This window comes from Thunnus albacares, chromosome 18, assembly GCF_914725855.1.
Source record: "Thunnus albacares chromosome 18, fThuAlb1.1, whole genome shotgun sequence".
In the NCBI taxonomy this organism is placed as follows: domain Eukaryota; kingdom Metazoa; phylum Chordata; class Actinopteri; order Scombriformes; family Scombridae; genus Thunnus; species Thunnus albacares.
The window spans coordinates 24,354,788-24,378,713 of record NC_058123.1 but is presented as its reverse complement, the minus strand read 5'-3'; the positions used below and the strand labels follow the sequence as shown (position 1 = coordinate 24,378,713).

The window sequence follows — 23,926 nt, the reverse complement described above, 5'->3', positions numbered from 1 at the left end:
ACAGATCATCTAAGGGCTCTGATTCAGACTGGCAGCTTACACTCAGCATGAGCTATCAGTAAGGCATGTTAGACAAAATATGGACCAAAGCTCTTTCAACTGATGGCTCTTTCATCTGTACCTCTATTTTTCTTACAAGTTAGTAAAAAAGATAACATCTGAACATATACATCCACAAATATTGGTCATAAAAACAGCTACTTGTAGAAAGAAAACAGACAGATACTTACATTTGAAGGATTTTAGCCTTAAAGTTTTCATAGTTATTAGGTGTTGTGTCATTTTTCTAATTCTATAGCACTCTTAATGTTTGCTTAGATCTTTAATCTAATTTCTCTGACAGTGATTGGCGAATATTCAGCTATCTTGTAGTGTGTATATGGACTGTGTCTGAAATCACTTCCTATATACTATATAGTGCACTACATTTACCCTAAGTCATTTTATTTTATTGTCTGAGTTCTGAGTGTGCACATTTATTCACTATATGGGCTAGTGTCCAATTCCACAACGGAGCAAAAAAAATGCACAATGCAATGCTTCACATTTTATAGATGTGAAAATCAGATGACACTGATGAAGGCCACAAGCCAAAATGCATTGGTCTAACAATAAAGTTGTTCTATATACTACAAGTGTTGCTGGACCTCTTTAGACTTTTTTCCCTTCTCCGCGCACCTTGGAAGTAGGTGAAGTTGTGCCAGAAACCCCTACTCTGCTTCTGTAGATGCGAAAATTAATATTGTGTGACTCTACAGCTGATATTGACGATGAAAAAATGATGATGATTAGTGAGTATCTGAAATCTCAATTTGCTGCTCACTACTGAGTAACTAGTTAGTGTCTTTTGGGAGTAGTGAATGAGTGAATAAGGGATTTCAGACACAGCCATACAGTATAGGCTGTGCTTTTATATGTTCTGTAAAACACCCGGATGAAGGCTTTGTTTGGAAATGCGACGGCTGAATTAAGAGACAGACCTTTTTTCTAAGCAAACATTATGACATAACTAATGAAATGAATAACGTCTTGGTTCAATTTAGCTATTTAGTTTGCAGGCAGAATACCAGACAAGTGGAACTGGAGCAGTTCCACTTGTCTGAAGTTACACTTTCATGTGTCCGACAAGTCAAAATGTGAGAAAGGTCTATACAGAGACAACACAACGACAACACAGTGTTTAGCCTAGCTTAGCACAAAGAGTGGAAAGGAACTGCTAGTCTAGCTTAAAGGGTTTGCCAACAACTCCAAAGCAGTCACATTTACATGTTGATTCTTGTGTATTGAACATGAAGAAATGAGATATTATGGATTAGCAAGTAGTTTGCATTACCATGCTGAAGGGTGCAACCTTTAAAAAAAGACAACTTTTGAGTTTTTGTGCTAAGAGATTAAATTGATATCAGTCTTTTCATCTAATTCCTGGTAAGATAGCAGATTTTCTTGTGTTCCTTTAAGCCTCTTGCCAGTTGAAGTCTCCAGATAAGATAATTTTTCCTTTCTCCTCTCTTCCTTTTATAATTTTCTATTTCAGAATGGGACGATTGCTTATTATTTCTCAAGAACCATATATATATATATCAATTGACAAGTGTATCAATTAAAATGATAATGGATTTATAAATTTAATGGTTTAAATCCAGACAGAAATTTCACCAGTAAGACTAAACAGAGGTTGAAATGCAGAAGCAGTTTACAGCCTTCCATTGGTTGATTCTGCTGCCAATCAAACGTGTCTGTTTGATTGACAGCCTATTGGCTAGTTTTACTGCCTCTGCCTCTGTTTTTTCTCCTGTGTATGCTTGTTCTTCCCTCTCGGGTAGTTTAACTGAGCGGGGTGTGTGCCTTTGTCCCACTCAGCAAGCCAGAGCCCAGAAGCCCCACCCCACTGTGATGTGACGGTGTTTGTATCAAACAGCCCCCGCTGTACTCAGACACTGAGCTGAGCAGCTCGCCGTTCACTTATTTATTCAAAGCTTATTAATATTAAATATGTCGCGTGTCCAAATTGCATCAAATTCGACACTGCACGTCCTTGGGTCCCCACCAATACACCCGTTGAGTGTGAAGCAGATCAGATGAACAGTTCTCGAGATATGCAAAGGACATACAGACAGACAGATGAACTGCAGTGCCCATTCAAAACGTGTCTGAGACATCTTGCAATAAGTCTTGAACATAACATAGTCGAGCTTAAGTCTCCTAAACTTTTTTAAGTCATTACCACTATGGATGTAATCCCCCATCCAACCACAGTGTTGATTGCAATAGCAGAGTGGTGCTGTCTGTTTGTTTGGAGAGGCAAACAAACGTTACCTAAAAGACACACTGGACATCAAATGTTCATTTGGGCTAAGCCATTTTACCTCGACCCATAAGACCCATACTATCTATAAAACCTTTGACCCTGCAGTTATAGTGCGTGCAAGCTGATGCTTTGTCCTGATCTGTTTAATCTCTCTGCAGTGGCCACAGCTGTGTGTTGTAGAATAAACTCATCAGTATGTCAGCATGATAGAGAACTGCAACCCCTGAATTGAAAAAAGATGAGAGAAATAAAAGTCTGCTAGTGGTTTGTGAAGGCGAAGTGCTTTGAGCTTTATGTAGTCAGCCTGTAGAGGTCATTCACATACTGACCCTCATTCAGGTTCAGTGACAAAGCAAAAATAGATCTTTAACTACAGAAACTATGGAATTTGAGAGCTCATGATAGATTTCATTAGAAATTAAGATTGATATCATCCATACACTCATTTCCTTATGTCATTTTCTATCATTTTATTTTCATTTTTGAAACTGTGACATATTATGTTTGTTTCCATTCTTCCTGTAGCAAACCAACTTCTACCAGTTACTTCGTGCTGGTTGGCCTGTAAGTATGCTGTGACGATTAATATCCTTCCTTTATTGGGATTTAGTAGTTTTGTAAAGTCCTGTTGACCTGAGGCTGGTTTCCTCTTTGTGAGCTTGTAGAGTAAAGAGGGCCCTGCAGGACCACCTGGAGAGATGGGAAAGCCCGGCATACAGGTTAGAGATGAGCTCTATTGACAATTACAAACACAAATGACAAATCTCAAAATATCACACATTTTTAGAAAAATCTTCCTACATTGATTGATTCTGAATTTGTGAGCGGTTTGTATTTTTTAATGATCTTCCTTATCAGGGGCCAACAGGTGAACCTGGGGAGCGTGGACGACCAGGGATGCCAGGAGAGATGGTAAACACCCAAACTATCACTGTCTGATCCACAATTTACCAGTTATCAATCAAAGCAGTGTACATAAGATTTAGTACATCCTCACTTCACATACAGTACATATATCAGAGTATAGGAAAATGTCTAGGTATGCCCACCCTAAAACATACTTATCTTGTTAATATTAACATTATCTTGTTATTGTTAATATTTTTTAACCCTTTTTCCTCTTAAAGCTATAATATCATAATAATATAATAAGTATTCCACCTTAAAATGTCTAAAAACGACTAGACCTATGTTATATATTTTGTTGAGTTGTGTACTTACATTACTCCAAATGTTTCCAACAATTTTCAAGCCCAGAGAAATCTGTCATTTTAATCAAGGTAACGGTCCGTTTCATTTGGTCGCCTGTCAATGGTGTCATACCCCGTCTAACCTGTCAGCGTTGTGGTTGTCTGCCAGAAACTGTCATAAATTGACTTTCTTTCTCAGTTTTAAGGCACACTTTTACGATAAGCTTTTTAGATCTTGGTCGTTTTATATCTTTTAACCGGATGAAGGATTTTAGTCATCGGATGTCTGGATCTTAAGTTATCAGAGAAACAAGCTGAGCAAACGTTCCCAGATGTCCTGTGCTCACCGAACAGCATTTGAGAAACACTGATTTTTTTATGTGAAACTGCTTTATTCAGTGTTTTTACCTTTTTTAATCCCTGTGTATGCTTGTTTTGGAGAGGAGACCTCTGCGGATAATTCTGCTCCTGGTAAAAACATCCTGAATGATGAACACTGAAGTAATTTTAACCCGTAAGCTGTTTAACAATAAAGACAACAACTGCCACGATCCCACACTACCTCATAATGTCATCAAACTCCATCTTTTGTTATTGTTTTGATTGAGAGACCCCTAGCAGCTGAAGTTACATATTGTTCGTTAAATATCTTGGGTTTCTCAAAATTTTGAAAACTTTTAAAGATTTTGCGTTTCCACACTAGATGACAAGATCACTAGACGGACTATCACATGGCTTTTCTAACCCTTCATTGAACCCACCATTCAAGAATGAAACATTTTCTGGCTGTACCATTACTTCAGATGGAAATACTGTGTATATTGGGCAATATTTCATGCTCATTTACCTTTAAAACAATTTGACATATTTAATGTCATTGGAAACATTGCTCACCCACACAACATAAGTTTGAAAAGATGGACCCACTAGTGGATCCAGCAGAATTTAACAGTTGAGTGTTAAGTTAAATTATGTATACTATAGCTGTTGGAGCAGAGTGAGTGTGGTTAAAGGGAGTGGGTGTTGGCAAGCCCTCTGTGCATGAAACTCCCTATGATGTAACCATTCAAATATTGAGAGAATAAGCAATGAAAGTATTTTTATTGTTAAATTAAGAAGTTCCATACTTTTTTTGTAAATTTGATTACACCTAGGTATAGTTGTACCGGTTTTTAAAATTTATATTATTTCACAAGTTTCACATTCTCTCACCAGGACCTCTCCTTCTTGTCATTTAGTGCTGAGTCACATCAAATTTAAGAAACCTTAGAGTCAATTTGTTTGAGTGAGCAGCTTGTAAAGCTAGAGCTCGAGGTAATTTGAACTTACATCTCAAAATACATAAACATGAGTCCTGTGGCCTCATGGAAACTGAAAGCCTGTGCCACTTATTCTGTAAGATCTCAGCTGAGTAATGAGTTGATGCTGAGGGCCAAACAGCGTGGTTTGGGATAGTTGGAAACACTCAGTCGCCCATAGAACAGCTCATAGTATCTGCTCTGTGTAGAGCCCGTATGGCAGAGATTGATTGTTTGTGTGTGAGTCACTCTGTAGACTACATGAAAAAAAAGCATATTTCTGCTTGTGCCAAAATAACCAGAAATGTCCTGTGGGTGATGTCACCTCAGTGTCTGTCTGTCACATGCATGTTTTAAATTGTTGGCTTGTGTGATGACTTTATGGTCTAGACCAAGTGGTTTCCAACCTGACTGGAGGGGTCACAAGATGAATCTCAGAGGTTGCAAGGTGATTAACAGCATAGGAAATCAGAAAAAAACTTTTTGCAACAGATTTTTTTTTTTCAACTTTGCTCTAATCTTTGCTTTTTTACTTGTGAATAATTTTTACTTGCTGGATAATTTCACCAGCTCAGGCCTCTAAAAAATATTCAAATAAATCAAGTTTAGGAGAAAAAACTCTTTGGCAAGCTGTTCACCACTTGTAGACATATACAACCTATGCCGAGTGGCCTTAAATAGACGGTGCTTCTATTTAAAAGGTCACGTGCCAAAAAGGTTGAGAACCACTGTTCTTAACAAAGCTCCACTGAATGGTGCAGTCTCCAGTTCAATCCCCAGAACAGCAGGATGGATATACTACTTTTCACTGTTTTGTAAATTGTAAATCATTGTAAATTGAATATTGTTTGGTTTTTGACTGTTGGTCAGACAAAACAAGAAAGTTGAAGGGGTCACCTTGGGCTGTGGATAATTAAAATTATCATTTGTCAGTATTGTACAATATTTTAAAGGGATAAACGATGAATCAGGTAATCACTAATTAAAATAATTGTGTGTTGTGTGTAAATGTATGAGCGTGTAGCAGGGCATCACTAAATAAGAGAACACTGCTTTTAGTAAAACTACCGTGGTTAAATAAAGCTTAAACAAACCCAACTCATCCATCATGCCAGCCTCTGCATGTATAACATTGTATCAATAATCCTCCACAGCTTAAAATACACCGGTGTCCCATGCCAGCACAGGTGGTTTATCCATTCACTGTGAATCTGTACATGTTTTCCACCTGTCTTCAGGCAGAGTTATTGCACACCTCAATCTTCTAGACAGTATGTTGTTATTCAGGTGATGCCTTGCCTGTGTGATGAATGGCTCCGCTGAGTGGTGGAGAGGGCCAGTGTCTACACAGTACAAACATATAATTTATAATGTAGCTTATCCAGTGTGAAGCTCAGTGCCGCTGCAGACTATTGTGATTTCAATTCACTGTATTTCCAGTTTGTTAGATTTCACATTTTCTTTGTTTTACTGTCAGTTTTCTCTTTTTGTGTTTAAGTATCTTGTAAAAACAGTCCCTAACAAACTGATAAAGATGCAGTTGGTGTCAACAGTGGCCTACCTCTGATGATTTATGTTGCCTGACAGGGTGAGCGGGGTCTCAGGGGCCCTCCAGGACGAGCTGGGCCCCCAGGGAGAGATGGGGAAAATGGAGAAGATGGTCAGCCAGGGTCACCTGGTGTTCCTGGATTACCGGTGAGCACATTCTGTAGATGTAAACTAATTTTAAAGCATGAGAGTTTTACAGCTGCTAAATTGTTTGTTTTTTTCCCATCTTGTCTCTAATTGACATCAGGGCCCGTGGGGCTACAGGGGAGAACAAGGGTCCAAAGGGGAAAAAGGTGATGAGGTGAGGAATAAAAAGGAACAGCTGCTTTTGTAAGGAAGAAAAGTCAGTTCTGTTAAAACATTTAATTTACTATCTGTGAAATTATATAAGAACCTATGTTTATATTGTATGTGGGTTGAGCAACAGCTCATGAACACTGTCTTTCTGCCATCTTTTAATGATTAAACATTTGTGCTGATATTCTTTACTTCTGAGTATTTAGCGGTCACTTTTATCCAACACAAGTTCAACTGACTCGACTAATCAGGGCTGGGTATTGTTTTAAGTTTTTTGGTACTAGTGCTAACTGATACCTTTAGCTTTGGTGTTGATACCAAAATTATACTTTCCATATGTTTCTTTGAGAAATATTAACATGTTTTTCTAAAAAAAACTCTTTTCTGATTTAACAAAAGAAACTAAAGTTCTCAAATGTTTAAAAAATGTCGAAACATAAGAAGCTGTACATTAATTTTGAAGAGAGGAAATTGAATATTTTTGGCAAACTGTTTGATTGAAATCAGGAATCTGACCATAGATTAAGTTAACAAGATTATAAATCAGACCAGAAAGCTAGCCAGCTTTAAGTTATTAATGGTTTTCAGTGCTGCAGACACATCTTGGCCGGTACCAAAAGATTGAGGCTTGGTTAGGTTTCATCTGTTGAACTATTCATGACAGAGCTGATGATCTAGTAATATTTCTGCCTTTAAAAGAGAGGCTGGATTTGCAGCAGGATTCATGATCTAAATCTACATTTGATAAGGGTTTTGTAGCATGAGAACTCCCCTCAAAATTTTAACACGTTCATGCATAACTTCATTTAAAAACAGATCAGCTGCAGGAGTTAAAAATTCTTAAAAGCATCAAATTGTGTTTCCTCAAAGAAAGACTTGTAATGTATTAAGTTTTAAGTGTCATGTATAAAAGTCTGAAATATTTTCTCCTTCCTGCTTAAGGTAGTAGTGTTATTTATAAACGTATGTGTTATGTATGTGAATGCAAGCTGGCAGGGGACATTATACATCTATAAACTACAAAACTTAAATCAAGTTAAATGAATGAATCCTTTTTCATTGGTTACTCCATCCATCCATTTTATTATACTTATCCAGGTCTTAGCTGCATTGATTTAGCTAGTTTAATCAGTAGGAATTATTGTTATATACTGCTGGGAAGTACTGAAAAAAATGTGATACAGTAATAAATCATTCTAGGCCGTATCGTCCCTACTGGTTTTCCAGAATACATTCATACTTTGGCGAGTATGATCATGAAACGTGTTAAATCACATTCTATGTGGTATTAAAAAGGTCTTAAATGCGACTTGGTGAACCCTGCAGGAACCCTGTTGTTGCTCATGTGAAATTGATTAACGCTCATGTATACAGGGTAGGATAAGAAAGAAATTACTATCACACTGTAGATAATTATTTTTTTCTCTTCTTCCTCAGGGTCTCATTGGCATTACAGGTCAAAGAGGGGAATCTGGGGAACCTGGTGAGAAGGTACTCTTTGGTGCAATTTAATTATTATCATTATATAAATTAGAATTTGATTTTATACATACATGATTCATCAAAGATGTGGATTGCAATATGCTGTAATGATCTTGGATTGTGTTTTTTCTTTTTATAGGGCTCAACTGGTTTGCCAGGCCCACCTGGTCCTGTTGGGCCACCAGTGAGTGTCTTGTACTCTCCCACTTCAGCATCTGTTTTGTTCCTTTTTATATGTGCAACATGCCAGGAATCAGTGGATGTTATTCATTATGTTTATAATCCTTGTAGGGAAAGTAGGTGGTTAGTAAGCCAGGAGGATTTCTCCTTTATTTGTGACATGAAGCAGCTCATACATAAAGAACATTTTCATGTACGAGTGCAGTCTACTGGACAAGATGCCAGCACATTACAGGATCAATTCAAAACAACAAGAATGAGAGTAACAGCCATCTTTGTGTAATACAGTACATGTATATGTACTGTACATGTACAGTACTTATATATCCAACTGGTGTAAAATAAGAAGAACATGACAAACAATCAGCCTTTGTGAAAGAAAAGACATGCGCTTCTGAATCCCTTTTAATCCCTAATCCAGTCCCCCTTTGAACTTTGGTGCTTCCAGCAGTCAGGCACTGACTTCCATTTTGCTTTTCAGCCTATTCTCGGGTTTATTTTGATTCTACTTGGCATGAAATCAGAATCTCTGCCTTGCAGTATTAGCACAAGCACTCTGACCAGTAGGCAGCCTATCTGCTGTATTAACCCTCACTTTGAGTACAATGTTTTCCATGTATTTTAATATGTTGTTATTAAGCTGACATTGATTATATCTTGAATCTTCTCTGCAGGGGCCTCAAGGGATCAGAGGTGGCTACGGGCTAGAGGGGCCGTGTGGTCCTGATGTGAGTAATGAGCCATTCCACACTAGTTGCACATGAAGTTAAGCTTTTCAAAATAAAAGTTGTCAAGTTTTTTACTTGGCACTTTGTACTATTACTGTATGATTGATTTCTCTTCAAATGAATATTGTTCAGTCTGTTTGGTTAACATGTCTTTGAAACTTCATTGTACTGCTACTTTACTGAAATTGAAAATTCAGTTATTAAATAATCACCTCCATAGCACCTGGAACAACTGGGGCCAGATGCATAAACGATGCATACACACAAAAACCATACATACGCCATTTCCCGCACATAAACTGGTATTTATAAAGAATGTGCAATGAGAAGGTGTGCACCTCACGCATTCTTTAGATCTTGCATACACATGGTTTTGCTGTTAATATCCTTTTTATATTATCCTTAGTTGTGTCGCACCTTGTAAAGTTGGTTTAGTTATGAGCGCTACAAGCACATCACTGATTATATTTCTGAGGTACAACTGCTGACGGTGGTTTACAGCTCCATGTGATGATTGATTGATATGGATGCTATAAAGAGCTGCACAGCCGTGTGTAATGACAGCTGTTCTGTTGTTGTAGAACCTTGCCGGTGCAACACAATTGGTGAAACGACATTTCTTCGTCCCCATTTGTTTCATTGACGGGTGTCAAGTGTGGTGAAGCAGGCAGCAAACTGATATGTAAACAGCTGGTTCAGGGCGTGTCTTCATCCATTTATGACTAATAGTGGGAGTGGAAATGAGGCTTGTGCACATGTGCCCAGTTCCTCAATGACTGAGATTTATGACACAGAACTACTGCATATGTACAGCTCTATAAATCTGACAAAAAGAATGTGTATGCATATTTCCGGCTTTGTGTGTACACAGAGTTTAAGTCATGAATCTACACAGAGTTTTATGCACCTGGCCCCAGGTGTTTGTGCCAAAAACAAATGTGCAATAAATTAGCTCATGTAGTTATATGTCAGCCCCAAGCTAATCTATTGAGCTTGGCTTCTTTTTGTGGTTTAGCTCCAAAAAATACATAAAATTTGTATCATATTTCTTTAAACATATTTGAAGAAGCCAATTCTTAAGGAAATCAATGAGGTAGTACTGAAACCACATTTTTCGTCATTTGGCCATTGAAGACCTTCATTACGCTGCATGAACAGCATAAATGGGGAAATTTGTAAGCATCTATCTATCCATTTCTAAACCATTTATCCATGGGGCTGCAGCCTATCCCAGCATGCTTTGCACAAGAGGAAAAAAGAGTAGTGTTGGACATTTTGTGCATTTTTTTAAGTTGTACTGATTTTTTTTCTCAATGACTTGAATGAAGGTTGAGATTGACCTATGCAGGCTTTGTTTGGCTGTTGTACAATCTTTAACTAAGACTAAATTAGAGATGAGTGGTTAATGCCTGATTATTTTCTATTTTGGGTGAATAATCCTTTTGAAGTGATTATACAGTTTTATTCATTGTGAGAGATTCTGAAGTGATGGACAAAGTATCATTCATGCTGTTATGTACATATTTGTTACCAGGGGGAGAACGGACTGGATGGCCCCCCAGGTCTGCTAGGGCTGACGGTAAGCAGACAAACTGATTAGATGGCAGAATATTTGCATGTTTGAGCCAATTATGAATATACTGTATTTATAATATTTTTTTGTTTGTTTGTTTGTCATAGGGTGCACCAGGTGCTACAGGACAAGTTGGCGCTCAAGGAGTTAATGGCTCCAGGGTAAGATCGCAAAAGTGTTTATGTAACTCATTTCATCTGGAAGTAATAAATGGTTTCCCACATAGGACTGTGATTAGGGAGTACTTTAACTGTCATTAATTTTTCAATTGAGAGATTTTTCATTACACTGTAACCGTTAAAAATTGTGAAAAGTGTCCATCACAAATTCCCAGAGCCCAAGGCGACATCCTCAAATAGCTTGTTTTGTCGAACCAATGGTTGATATTTTGTTTATGGTCATATAAAACAGAGAAAAACAGCAAATTCTCATATTTGAGAAGCTTGAAACAAAGAATGTTCAATAGTATTTCTATTTGATTAATGACTTGAACTATTAAAGAATAATTAAAACTGTTGTTGGCTCATATTCGGTTGATCAAAACATATTTGTTGTTGGTGGTGTTTCAACTCCAGCTATGATTTTAAAAATAAGACTTTCAACATTAAAATAAAGTAAATGTTATCTTATTGATTTGAAATTTCATGTCTGGAAAGTTTCATAGATCTGAAACTGAGCGTTCAAACTGAGTGTGCAGGTGACTTCCTTTGTGTATGAATGGTTTATTTTCTCTTCCAGGGGGACATGGGACCTGCTGGCAGTGTTGGCCCCAAAGGCCCACAGGTTTACATTTTGTTTGGTTATATTTATGCAGCAGTTGTTTGAAATGTTTAGAGACTGTGTTTTACATACATTTTTCCTTCTTTTTCTTTTGACTAGGGGCCTCCAGGTTTAGAAGGACAGATGGGACCTCCAGGACTTAGAGGACAACAAGTGAGTAGAGTTCAAGGCAGGACTGTCCATAGAGAGTTCTGATTGATGGGGTGCTGTGTCATTCAGTTTGCATCATGTATAGTGCAGTAGGTTAACGTCAATTTGTGCATTTCAACAGGGACATTCAGGACTGAGCGGTGCTGCTGGGCCTAAAGGAGATCCTGTAAGTTTGTTCTTATCATGTTAATCATGTTCTTTTGTTTTAAAACTGGTAGTGTATATGTATTGTGTATCATTTATGTTTGAGATGCTGCAAGGTTATCTAGTTTCTAGAAGAATCACTTTTACGTCTAAAACCTGACAATCGTCCCAATGTTGTAAATTAATTTGGTTCACATGGAGACGTGAGGGGGGGTTGAAATTTCCTTCTGCTTCTGAAGTCTGAGAACCACTGATTAAAGCTAAGTTGTATCAATTGTTAATTCTACAGATAAGGGTCGATATGTTCATCATCTGAAGTCTGACCTTCTAAAAACAAAATATACAGTATCTTATCATTGTTTTCCCTTCTGTGTTGTTTCTTTTTCTTTTCATATCAGGGGCCTGTGGGGCCCATGGGTGTCCGGGGGGATCCCGGCTTTGACGGGCCAATGGTAAGTTGCACTTGAACATAATATTCTCCAGGGTATTACATCATTACATTGCAGTTACACACATGCAGGTACACACTATGTATGAGCTGACTGGATGTATGGAAAAGCGTTAAAAGCAGAACATGATGTTGGATTCAGTCTCAGGGATTTTTTAACAGATCCTGTAACTTTTGTCACCACAGCAGCTGTATCTCACAGTTCACAATGAAAAGCTGTAAAATATATTTTCACATTGACCTATACAGGCATGCTGCTGAGAGACAGCGTGCTGCTGCCTTACAGTGCCATCTACTGGTGATAGTGACTCTGTGAGACACTGAATTCACTGTTCCTTATTTACAATTCATTATCTGCTGCTGGGCTTCACTGAAGCGTAACTGTTTGCAACAGATGTATTCATTGACAAACATCATCTGTCTCAATAATATGAAGTTATTTTTTGTAACTTGTAGTTACAACAAAGAACAAGTTGATGCCCTGCAAAATAACTTCCATCTTTATCATCATTGTTACAGTGGCAGTTTTAAACAATACATTGTACTTTTTGGCTTTATTTACAGGGTCCACCAGGAAGCCAGGGTCCTATGGGTTTTTCTGGAGTAACGGTGGGTGCTGATGATAGATATTGCAAAAATTAATAGCCACAGTAAACATTCCTTTGACCATTTTCTTCTTTACAGGGTAACAGGGGGCCAGATGGGGACAAGGGAGATCCAGGACCTAAAGGCGACAAAGTAGGAACCTACGATTTCCTGTTTAATAACACTGATCAAAGAGATTAATGCAATGTTATAGAGCTACTTATAGGAATAGTTTAACATTTTGGGAAGTACGATTATCTGCTTTCTTGTTTAGAGTTAGATGACAAGATTGATACCACTCTCATGTCCATCCGTTAAATATGAGGCTACAACCAGCAGCCAGTTAGCATAGCTTAGCACAAAGACTGGAAACAGGGGGAAACAGTTAGCCTGGCTCTGTCCAAAGGTAACAAAATCTGCCTGCAGTACAAGCAGCTGTAAAGCTCATTAATTTACACAATATATCTTGTTTGTTTAATCTGTATAAAAATACATGTCAGAGTTTACAAGGGTTATGTGCAACTATTTCTTGGTCGGGTGCAGTTATTTCCTGGAGTCTCACAACCTCACAGTGACAACAAAACTCCATCAAAGTCAATAAGCATATTTCCCAAAATATCAACCCTCCTTTAACATCTCATGGATCATTCTGAAAGGTCTCTGTGCCTTTTCTTAGTGAGATAAGTCTCTCTTTTTTATCTCAGGGTGTTCAGGGGGCAGCAGGTATTACAGGTCCTCAGGGAGAGAGGGGCCCCACCGGCTTCCCAGGTTTCCCAGGGACCAACGGCCAGCCTGGCCCCAAAGGCACTGAGGTACAGCATACAGCACTGCTATTAACCATATTCTGTCTTTATAACACTAATCAGAATCTACATTAGTAGCTGTATACAATGGATGTGTTTTGACAAAAGCACTTCCTCGCACTTTCCTTGCAAGCTAGTTAGCAGACATGGAGTGTTTGTGGTGTTAAACTACTATTTCAAAGGTCAAGAATTAAGTCAGTGGGTGTTTTGTTTCAGCAGGAAAGTCAAGCTTAAAATTGTAAATGAAAGAAATTAGAAAACAAGTTCAAAAAAATACACCATTGGTTTAAGAAAATCTGATTTTTTTTTTAAAGAAAGAATTCTTGAAAGATGCATTGTCCTATTAAAGTTTATTATAACAAGTTGATTTACACAAGCAAAACACAAAATAAACTTCTCAACCCTTTACAACATTACATTACTTCTTTATGTTGACATTTTCCTGCAGCATGATATTGTATAACCTGAGGCAGCCTGGGGGAGGTGAAAAGCGAGATAAGCTTGACTGATTTTATATTTCTTCATTCAGGGCACAAATGGAGAAACTGGCCCTCAGGGAAAACAGGGCAGCAGCGGGTTAAAGGTCAGTGATGATTTGTGCGTCTGAAAACCAAGAAATGTCAGATGACTTCATATGTTGATCCAAACGTCACACTTCACTGTGTAACATTAGAGCTTTCAATGGCCTCCTGCATGAAAATTTAACAGTCAAATTTTGTGAAGTGAATGAACAGCTTTGACTGCAATAACATGAATTTAAAGCAGCTATAATCCATATTTTTATAATAACAATGGATTAAATTACTGTGTTTAATGTGAAAGGGGTCCCTCATACTGACGTACCCACAGAGAATTATCAACCAACTCTGCAGTTCCCCTCTACAGAGCTTTATAGCATCTTTCAGCACACAACTCCAAATAAATGCTAATGTCATTTTAATGTGTCTGCTGGATGTGTAAATAGCCAGCTGTTTAACAGCTCTCCATATCACTTAAAAGGTGATAACATGTCAGTGTGGTGTTTACAGCTTGTTTCCTCTGCCCAGAAATGGTGAAAAAAATCAGTTGTTTTAGGTTTAACATGCTGCTAACGGTCTCTACACTGGTCAGTAATCCAGAGGAATATTTAAATAATAAAAAACAGAAGATGAATAAAGCCTTTTCCTGTAGCATGCAAGTAAAAGTGAATACGTCACTGTGAAGTACAAGTTTTAATTGGAATCACTCGTCACAGCTGGCGTCACTTTCAGCCTTCTGTTTGCAAGTGTTTACTTATTTGTTAAAAAGGCAATGACAGGATGAATTATATTTTGTCTGAATGTCTGTCAGACACAAAGTAAACTCTTGATTAAAACATTTAAAAACCTAACAATTAATCCACCATGTACAGTTTCTCTAAAGACTCCTGGGATGTGTCTAAACTGTTTTTAGCAATATTGGACAACATGTTGACATTCTTTCAATTGTGTGATCATTTCTGAGAGATTCCAGATCACCTGCCATCTTTTAGTCTAAACTGAAATTAATATGGGTATTACATCAAGTGTCACCTTTTTTGACTTCTGTTAAGATGTATATGATGAAGTTTAGTAATCAGCATCGACTCTGTGACACAATGGCAATTATACCTGTATCATGTGTCATTTCTACTTTCTAATTTCTGCATAATTTCACTAATTTTAAGAACAAGAAAGCAATACAGAAATGAACACAGTAAACACGAATGAAGATGGTTTCATTGTGGACATTTATGTTCAGTCACTAATATCTGAACTTCCTTGAAGGGGAACAGGGGACCAGATGGACGCAACGGCAAACCAGGACCCAGAGGGAACAAGGTACAACACTACTGCTTGTAATTTATTTTTGAGTTCATGGTACTGCCAGCAAAAATCATGAGCTCAAAAAAAGGAAACAAATCTATGAGGGTCCTGTGGCTGTCCTTGAAATAAAAAAGAGGAAAAAAACATTCATAAATTTGCCAAATTAGAGCTAACATACAGAAACAAGCTGTTTTTGGTAATTATCTGCACAGATGGACCATTTAATTTCCCTGACAAATTGTCTGGCTTCTGTTACCTGCTGTGTAAGTTGCTTTGTATTCCAAAATTAGTTTTTTTGGCGTTGATCTCTTCCTCTCTCTTTACTTTTCTCCAGGGTCGGACTGGACAGAGGGGCCACGCCGGCCAACCGGGTCCATCGGTATGGCTCCGGTCAAATATTCAAAATGCGGTTTCTTAAAAAAACTGTATGAGGTCATAATCTTAACATATATATCCCTAATATTGGATTTTATTTCCATTTTTTTAAAATCAGAATTAAGTTGTTTTTGGTCGGCACAGTCAGTGGATTTGATGGCCTTACACTTCTATAGGATGAACAGTTTGCGTGTGTGTGTGTTTGGTTGATTCCTCCCAGGGTTTGCCGGGGCCACCTGGATCAGAGGGAGCAGAAGGAAAGCCTGGTACACAGGTTCCCATTCTCTATCATATTTCAATCTCATGACCTGTAAATGCTGTGTGTATCTGTGTGTCTTCTACTATTCTGTTATATTTCAAAAAAAATAATTACCTAAACTGATTTCACACATATTTTATGACCCATCTTGGTTTAGTCCCAATCTTGTATTTTAGAGGGTAGGGGGCTAAATCTTTATATGAATATAGAGGGAAGAGACACTGCACTGTACATCATCACATCACTTGACTTCTTTAAAGAAAAACAATGCTTCTCTGAATGCAAGATGATATGGCTGTTGGGTATAAATTTTAAGGGGTGATATACTAGAACACTGCTAAGATGGAAATGCCCTAAAAATGTCAAAACTGACTCCCTAGTTGAGTGGAGGTTTCTTTTGTGTAGTAATTGTTGGTGCAGACAGCAGGAGGCAGTCTTTGTACAGTAACACTGTAGTGAGCTGTTGTACATTTTCAGCTCTACAGTAACATGATGTTTATCTCTATTTCCTTTATTCATCACCATGTATAATCCAATATTTACACAGTGTGAATTGCTGAACTTTTAAATCTACATAGTCACTGTTACCATGTTTCTGTTTTTAGTGTGAAACCTTATTTTTGTTGAACTGGGGTAGTGCTGAAAAATCAGTTGATTCATCAGTTTATCCGTGGTTGTAATTTTGATAGTGATATCGATCATTTAAGCCATTTGTCAAGGAAAAATGAACATTTTGAGATTCCAACTTTGTGTGACATTTGCTGCTTTTCTATATTTTCTATAGTATTGGAGTACGTAACTTTGGAGTACATATTGATGTATGAACCTATATTTGGCAATTTTGTGACATTTTATTGACTAAATGATTACTAATTCAATCAGAAAAATAATCCACAGATTAATCGATAATGAATGTAATTATTTATTTTATTTTGTAACAAATTTTAAAGACTTAAAGACATTGATTAAAAAACTGAATTCAAGATTAAATGGTTTGATATGATGGAAATTCATGTGTTTAGTTCATGCATTAATTGTTGAAAGTGATGATATTTACTATTTGCACTCTGAATGACCTCTGCTGCTGGGAAAAATTACATTGTTGGCATTTTCCCTGTCTCTGTTTCAGGGTCCGTTGGGCGCAGCTGGCAGTGCGGGCAGTAAAGGACCGAAGGTAAGACTGTTAGCCTCAGAATGACCTCATTATTCAGTTTATGGCATCATCCCTCCAGATCACCTTTTTTGGCTCTATGCCAAAACCTGCAGGGTTCAACTGAATAAAAACACGTTACACTTTTTACAAGACAGCCCAGGATTAAATGATGGAGGAGTTTATAGGTTTATGAGCAGGCAAAGACAACAAACACTGCCAAAAAAAAAAAAAAAAACAACAGGACAGATCAGAATCTGCTACCAGCCAGTTAAAGATATCAGGTGTGTAGACTTTTAGGAGTGGCTGGGGCTGATCAGAGTTCATGTAACTGCCTGTGTGTATGTATCACAAATGCTTACACATACTATATGTCGTATAGACACACTATGTGGCCAAAAGTATGTGGACACCTTAACATTGCACCTGCAGTACCAGTCAAAAGTTTGGATACACCTTCCCGTTCACTTGAATGAGAAAGTGTGTCCAAACTTTTTACCAGTACTGTATATTACGATTCCAAAATCATAGGCGTTCATCTACTACTATATCAGCGTTTTTGGAATTCGCTCAACTTTCAGCCACAAGAGCATTAGTAAGATTAGGCACTTATGTTGGGTGTCCCCTTAATGGAACCAAGAGCCCAAACCATGAAAAACAGCCCCAGATATACAGTAATGCCTTGCCCACAGACTAATATTTGTGTGTGTGTGTGTGTGTGTGTTAAAGCTCTTAATCTCATGAGAAAAATGGATTTACTATTTTAAAAACTCCAGATGTACTTCTGCTGAGTTTTGTAATTCCAAAATTTACAGTGATCATTAATTGCATTGCAATTACATTATTAATTGCTTAAGTTATTACAGACAAATGTAGCCCATCGAGTCTTAAATTAAACTCTTAATCACCAATATATTATCCATAATGACTTTTAGGGAGTAGCCTCATAAAATCCCATCAAATGAAATGGCCAAAACACAATTAAATGGCAGATTAAGCAACTATTAGTAAAATACTGAATGAACTAATTTAAACCAACAATTTAACAGCTCAGTGCATGTCTGTTAATTGCAAGAAATAAATGACAGTTTATTTCACATTTGCACTTTTATATTTTTGGTCAGCTTTGCAATTCTCCATGTTTTCTCTCATCCCACTCTTTCCCTTTTCACTTACTTGATATTTTATATATTATATGCTGTCCTCTGCTACTTTTCCAGGGTTTTCAAGGAATTGCTGGTGACAGAGGAGCAGATGGCCCACCAGGGTCTCTGGTATGTTTCATTGTAATTATGTTGCTGTATAGTTTGGAAGACAAAGGAACTTTAAACTGTAACTATGAAACTGGGTATTTCAGAGTCAAGGCAGGTAGGATGTTTGATGGAGACAAAAACTTGGCTGTTGTGTCAAGACTTTTGAGATGCTGTTCATTTTTATTTTCTACACGTTTAGCATACATACAGCATACAATCTGTAAATACAGCTATAGATTTAGGCTGGATAAGATAGCAGTTTCCCCCTGCTTGAGTGTTTGTGCTATGCTAAACTAAAAACACTGTGATATTGATCTTTGTCTCTAACTCCTGCTCAGACAACAAACAAGCAGATTAATTTAAATGTATCACATGCTTGATCAGCAACATCCTTATTTTCACCGCCAATGTTGCATTAAGGTTCATGGTGTTTGGACAGTGGTATTGATTGGTACTTTGGCCCTTTGGTGATAGAGTTTTTTTATCCGACAGGGGCCACCAGGGAAGACAGGACCTCCAGGCTCACCAGGACTCCAAGGAGACAAGGTGACTCTGCAGGCAGAGAGCAATCATGACCTCCTTCACATCAACACACAAATATTTGTTGTATAAGCGTATATGGTCATTGTATGTTATGTAGATCTTAATGGACCTTGCCATTTGATTAGCCCTTTGAAGGAGCAAGTGTTCATTGTTTGTGTGTGTGTGTGTGTGTGTTTTTTCAGGGTTTTACAGGGAAGCCAGGCATGGAGGGACCTCAGGGCCCAGTAGGCCTGTATGTAAGTGATTCTTCAGCAGGGCAGATGCAAGGAATGCACCTGTACTACCGTTTCACAGCATATACAAATGCATACACTACATGAACAGTATATCAATACACATTTAAGTTTTTTTTTTTTTGTTTTGTTTTTTTTTAAATTTGTTTAATCCTTGACCAAATTATCAATGTGTAGAACACTGATGTGTGCAGCTAAACAGAAAATCAGAGAGACATTGATTTGACATATTAAATTAAACTTTTATGCAAGTAATTAATAAATACTGTTAAATTCAGTTTTTTTCAGTAACTTTAATGTGCAGTGAGATGATCATTATTGCCCTCAAGCAGTAGGACACAGTGACTCTATTATGTGACTATGTTAATTACGTTAATCAGTTCATAGCATAAATCATTATTATGTTAATGTGAGTTGAAGTAATTCAGTTTTTAAGCTTCAAGTTTTTTATTGAGATACAGGTGCAACAGGATGGCTACAGTAACTAAACTGCATGGTCATTTGGTAGTTTTGTTTGTTTCGTTAGAAATCAAGTACTGTGGAATGAAACTGTCATATATGATGCATATATATATAAACAAGAGTTTTTTTTCAGAAGAAATCAGACCAAATAAGATGTAATAATGATTCAGTGGTTGTGACTGTATGGATTTAAGGCTCATAGTTTTCATTGTAATACAGCAAGGTTTTCTACAAGGAGCAGATTGGTTTCAGTTGATGTTCATCATGAATTTTATGTCACCATGCACCATTTGGTGTTTTTCCCACTTCAAAAGGACATTATCCATTGGACTTTACAATGAGATAATTCACAGCTCAGAAAATTCCTCTAGAAAGTGCAGAGGAATAAATGTAGATGAGCTGATGCACCACAGTCCTTCTACTTAATAAAAAGTTATTACAAGTTATTAGTATTTACCCTACAATGGTATTTTAAAAAAATAATTTCAATCAGACTGACTGTTCACTTTATTGCCCAGACTAAATTAAAATACCACTCGATCTCAGTGCTAAATTTGAAGCTAGTAGGAGGCTTTTAGCTTAACTAGCATAAAGACTTGAAGCAGGAGGAAGCTATCCTAGCTCTGTCCAAAGGAAAAGAAAATCTCATAAATTTACATGTTCTATCTTGTTTGTTTAATTCATAGAAAACCAAAGTGTAAAATTGACAATTTGTGGTTTATAGAGTGTTATGTGCTGGAACTAGCTAGGGTTAGCTGTTTCCACCTGTTTCTTGTCTTTATGCCATGCTAAGCTAACCGCCTGCTGGTCCTAGCTTCATAGTACAAACAAAAGTCCTCTTATTGAACTCCCTGCAAGAAAGTTAACTGTATTTTTTAATACTCAAAACTCCAATTAATGTAAGTATTGAAAAGCCTACCCATAGTCTGTATGGTCTATAAGCTGCCACATATATGGACACTAAAAAATATTGCTTTCTTTTTCAGAATACTGCACAAGCTAATAATGGGCCATCCCTGCAATTTTCTGGCTACGGCTGTGTTGTGCTGGATGAACCTGACCTGACATTAAATGATGATTAATTACATTCTTCTGTCTGTTGTTGCTATTACCATCAGGGTATCCAGGGGACTGTGGGCATGCGTGGTCCTCCAGGTTTCACAGGAGAAAGGGTAAGGTCATCTTTCTCTCACGTATCTCTAACAACTTTTGTTAAAGTACAGACTTTTTAGATTTACTGTTGAAATCTCTCACATCACATTAGCTGACAAACAATCACAAGTAATCTCTTCTTTCTCTTCTGCGCCAGGGTGAGCCAGGTTTAAGAGGCTTATCCGGGCCAGTTGGCAAGCCAGGACCTGCAGTAAGTGTAGTTTATTTTGGTTTTTTATTTCTTATCTATCAACCTCTGAGAAGTGCTAAGAGTATAGGAGGTGCACTGAGTATTGTACAGAGGATTTGATTAAGAGCAGCTATGATGGGGTCACACCAAGGAGGGATTGATAGATAAACCAGTGAAGTGTGCAGCTGGTGTGCAGGGACTGCCAGTTTATGGAGGCAAACAGGTCACAGTGATTGATTTTGTAGGGGGCACTGGTGGCAAATATTATGGCAAAGTGAGATGGCACGTCTAGCTGATAGCGGGCAAATAACTTCTAGCCTGTCCCCTAATATCCAGACTGCGCTCTAGGTCAAATCCTCAATGAAACAGTTCACTGTACAGTCTTTGAAGCAGAAATATTGCTGTTGACATCAGGATCTTTATTGAGGTCAGCATAGTTTACAGGAATTTAAATGAAACCATAGAACAAACTGCAAAGACACACCATATACAGAGACAGTGTGCAAAAAAGGGAAATACCATGGAAACAAGGACAAAATACAATGGCAAGAGGTTACATAAAAGTTAACTTTGCCACTAAATTTGCAAGTTTCATCTAAAGTAGACACATTGACATGTGACTGGCCTGCAAATCACATAACGAATGCTTACTGGATTACTTTGCAGTTGCAGATTTTGGCTTATGAGGTGAGAAGGCTTTTGAATGCAGGAGAAGTAAGGGAGTCTGATGCAGACTATTGCTTCTCTAACACAGTTATAAAAGTCCATAAACATACACCTGTATACACCTGAGTGTGAGCAGGCAGGTACACACATACAAACCTCTTTGCAAGCTTGCATCCACAGATAGAAAAAGCAGAAACTTCAATGAAGCTATACACCTTTCTGTTGTTATTTCTATGATTATAATAATTATTCAATAATTATTTCTAAAATAATTTACCTTGTCAGGACTGATGGCTTTTCTTCTGTTTCTGTGCCCTATAAATCAATTCTCCTTTTTTCCGGTTGGTTAGACTTGGGAATAAGACAGTCCCTCTTGCATGGAAAGAGTTAGTGTCAGTCATGGAAGTGGGTTTTCTGAAGTTCACTTCTTTTCCACAGTCCCTGCAGTGTCACTGGACACACTCTGTGCTCTCTCACATGGTTGCCCACTGCTGTGGTGAAATCTATCAATCTGTCATAGAGTGAAGTCATACTGTGCTAAGACGGTAGATTCATCAGCTACTGGCATGAACACTAGATACAATGGTAAACTGAATGCTTTTGTGTCCACATCACTGAATTAACTGAAAGCCACACTCATCATGGTAGACAATGATCTTGTCATCAAAAGGGACAAATGGACAAGCTGAGCAAGGTTCTACACTTTGCTGCAAAAGTTTAAAAAATACATATAATTTCCATACTCTATTCTCAAAACAGTCCTCACATGAGACAGAAGTGAGAGTTGTGGGTGCAATTAGCATGTTCTGACTTGCCTTGTCTGTTTTTCTTTTTCAGGGTCTGCCAGGTCCTCCCGGAGAGAAGGGACCCCGGGGACCTCAGGTGAGAGAAACTGAAACCCTAAATCAGAGAGAACAAATTATTTAGCCTCCCCCACATATTGTTGATGGACGTAAACTGTAATGCCAGTGTTTGTATTTATGATATCATTGTGATTATTACACAGTATCAATTATTGTCCATAAGGATATTCAGTTTGTAAAAATAGCAGAAACATAATGTATATCATACACACATTTACAAGCTATCATTCACAGTTAACATTCATATCTTCTTTTCTTTCTAATAATGCTCAGAGAAAAGACATTGGAACAAAAACATTAGGGCTGCAACTAACCAAGATTTTTATTATTATTCCTTGATTAATCATTTAATCATTTTTTTCTATAAAATGTCAGAAATGAGTGTAAAATGTTAAATTTTTCCAGAGTAGAAGGCGTCTTCAAATGTCTTATTTTGTGCAACAAACAGTCCAAAAACCAAGAATATTCAGTTTACTATCATGATTCTCAGATTTGAGAAGCTGTCACCAGCAAGTGATGGGCATTTTTGCTTTAAAAAAATATTATTTATTTATTTATTTATAATAATATTATATATTATTAAAATGATTATTCGATTATCAAAGTAGATGCCGATTAACTTTCTTTCAATTGACTAATTAATTAATCGACTAATCATTGCAGCTCCAAAAGAAATGCCAAGCCATATTACAAATTTTAAGCTATCCATTGTGGAAAAGGAGAAAATGAACACCAATGTAATGCACATGAAGAAAACAACAGGAAAACAATATGCCAGCTTTGAACTTTTTAAACCAGCTTCAGCATTAGTGTCACACTCACTGAAGCTTCTTATTGGACGATCGAAGGGGTTTTGGAGAATTCCGATCAGACACAATTAAAAGCTGTCCATCAGATTCAGCTACAAAAACACTATATTAAATTCTGAGATCCAGTCTGAAAGGACTAATGAATTCACTGGGAAACTTTCTCCCATTTTTTCCTAATCAAGTCACTAAAGTGGAGGTTTTGTTGTTTCTCACAGGGTCGACCTGGAGATGAAGGACCCAAAGGGATACAGGGGACACCAGTAAGTTACTGTTCTCCTAGTGAAGGTCATAGGACTTCATTTTCATAGTGGCACATTGTGTATTCCAGGGTTTTTTGTTTGCAAAATAGCATTTTAATTGGACGTACACAGTTTTCTTATCTTTTTATTTTGGTTTTGTAACAGGCCTCTTTCACAGCAGACATTTTGAAATGTCATAGTAGGAAAAGCACAGGTGTTACTAAACATTAAAGGGGACCTATTATGCTTTTTCTTATTATCAGTCATATATATAATGTTACAATGTTGGATGTTCATATTAAACGCGGCCAAAGTGTCAAATAATGAGGTAAACTTATGTAGAAGTAATGTGAGCAAAAAGCACCAGCTTCAGACTGCTCTGAATGTTTCCAACA

General features: G+C 37.4%; 1 protein-coding gene across 2 annotated transcripts in view; it reads left to right on the top strand.

The window, feature by feature from the left end:
- si:ch211-196i2.1 (collagen alpha-1(I) chain) overlaps positions 1 to 23,926 on the top strand; it is a 119,187-nt gene that overhangs the window by 71,390 nt on the left and 23,871 nt on the right. For both annotated transcript variants that reach the window (XM_044334169.1, XM_044334170.1), the window contains exons 10-38: positions 2,834 to 2,872; positions 2,974 to 3,027; positions 3,167 to 3,220; positions 6,384 to 6,491; positions 6,592 to 6,645; positions 8,079 to 8,132; positions 8,263 to 8,307; positions 8,978 to 9,031; positions 10,566 to 10,610; positions 10,712 to 10,765; positions 11,343 to 11,387; positions 11,484 to 11,537; positions 11,656 to 11,700; positions 12,077 to 12,130; positions 12,691 to 12,735; positions 12,811 to 12,864; positions 13,416 to 13,523; positions 14,044 to 14,097; positions 15,299 to 15,352; positions 15,672 to 15,716; positions 15,933 to 15,986; positions 17,101 to 17,145; positions 18,342 to 18,395; positions 18,867 to 18,920; positions 19,100 to 19,153; positions 20,731 to 20,784; positions 20,922 to 20,975; positions 22,458 to 22,502; positions 23,508 to 23,552. In XM_044334169.1, coding sequence (XP_044190104.1) covers positions 2,834 to 2,872; positions 2,974 to 3,027; positions 3,167 to 3,220; positions 6,384 to 6,491; positions 6,592 to 6,645; positions 8,079 to 8,132; positions 8,263 to 8,307; positions 8,978 to 9,031; positions 10,566 to 10,610; positions 10,712 to 10,765; positions 11,343 to 11,387; positions 11,484 to 11,537; positions 11,656 to 11,700; positions 12,077 to 12,130; positions 12,691 to 12,735; positions 12,811 to 12,864; positions 13,416 to 13,523; positions 14,044 to 14,097; positions 15,299 to 15,352; positions 15,672 to 15,716; positions 15,933 to 15,986; positions 17,101 to 17,145; positions 18,342 to 18,395; positions 18,867 to 18,920; positions 19,100 to 19,153; positions 20,731 to 20,784; positions 20,922 to 20,975; positions 22,458 to 22,502; positions 23,508 to 23,552 — 1,578 coding nt within the window. The remainder of the gene's footprint in view (positions 1 to 2,833; positions 2,873 to 2,973; positions 3,028 to 3,166; positions 3,221 to 6,383; positions 6,492 to 6,591; positions 6,646 to 8,078; positions 8,133 to 8,262; positions 8,308 to 8,977; positions 9,032 to 10,565; positions 10,611 to 10,711; positions 10,766 to 11,342; positions 11,388 to 11,483; positions 11,538 to 11,655; positions 11,701 to 12,076; positions 12,131 to 12,690; positions 12,736 to 12,810; positions 12,865 to 13,415; positions 13,524 to 14,043; positions 14,098 to 15,298; positions 15,353 to 15,671; positions 15,717 to 15,932; positions 15,987 to 17,100; positions 17,146 to 18,341; positions 18,396 to 18,866; positions 18,921 to 19,099; positions 19,154 to 20,730; positions 20,785 to 20,921; positions 20,976 to 22,457; positions 22,503 to 23,507; positions 23,553 to 23,926) is intronic.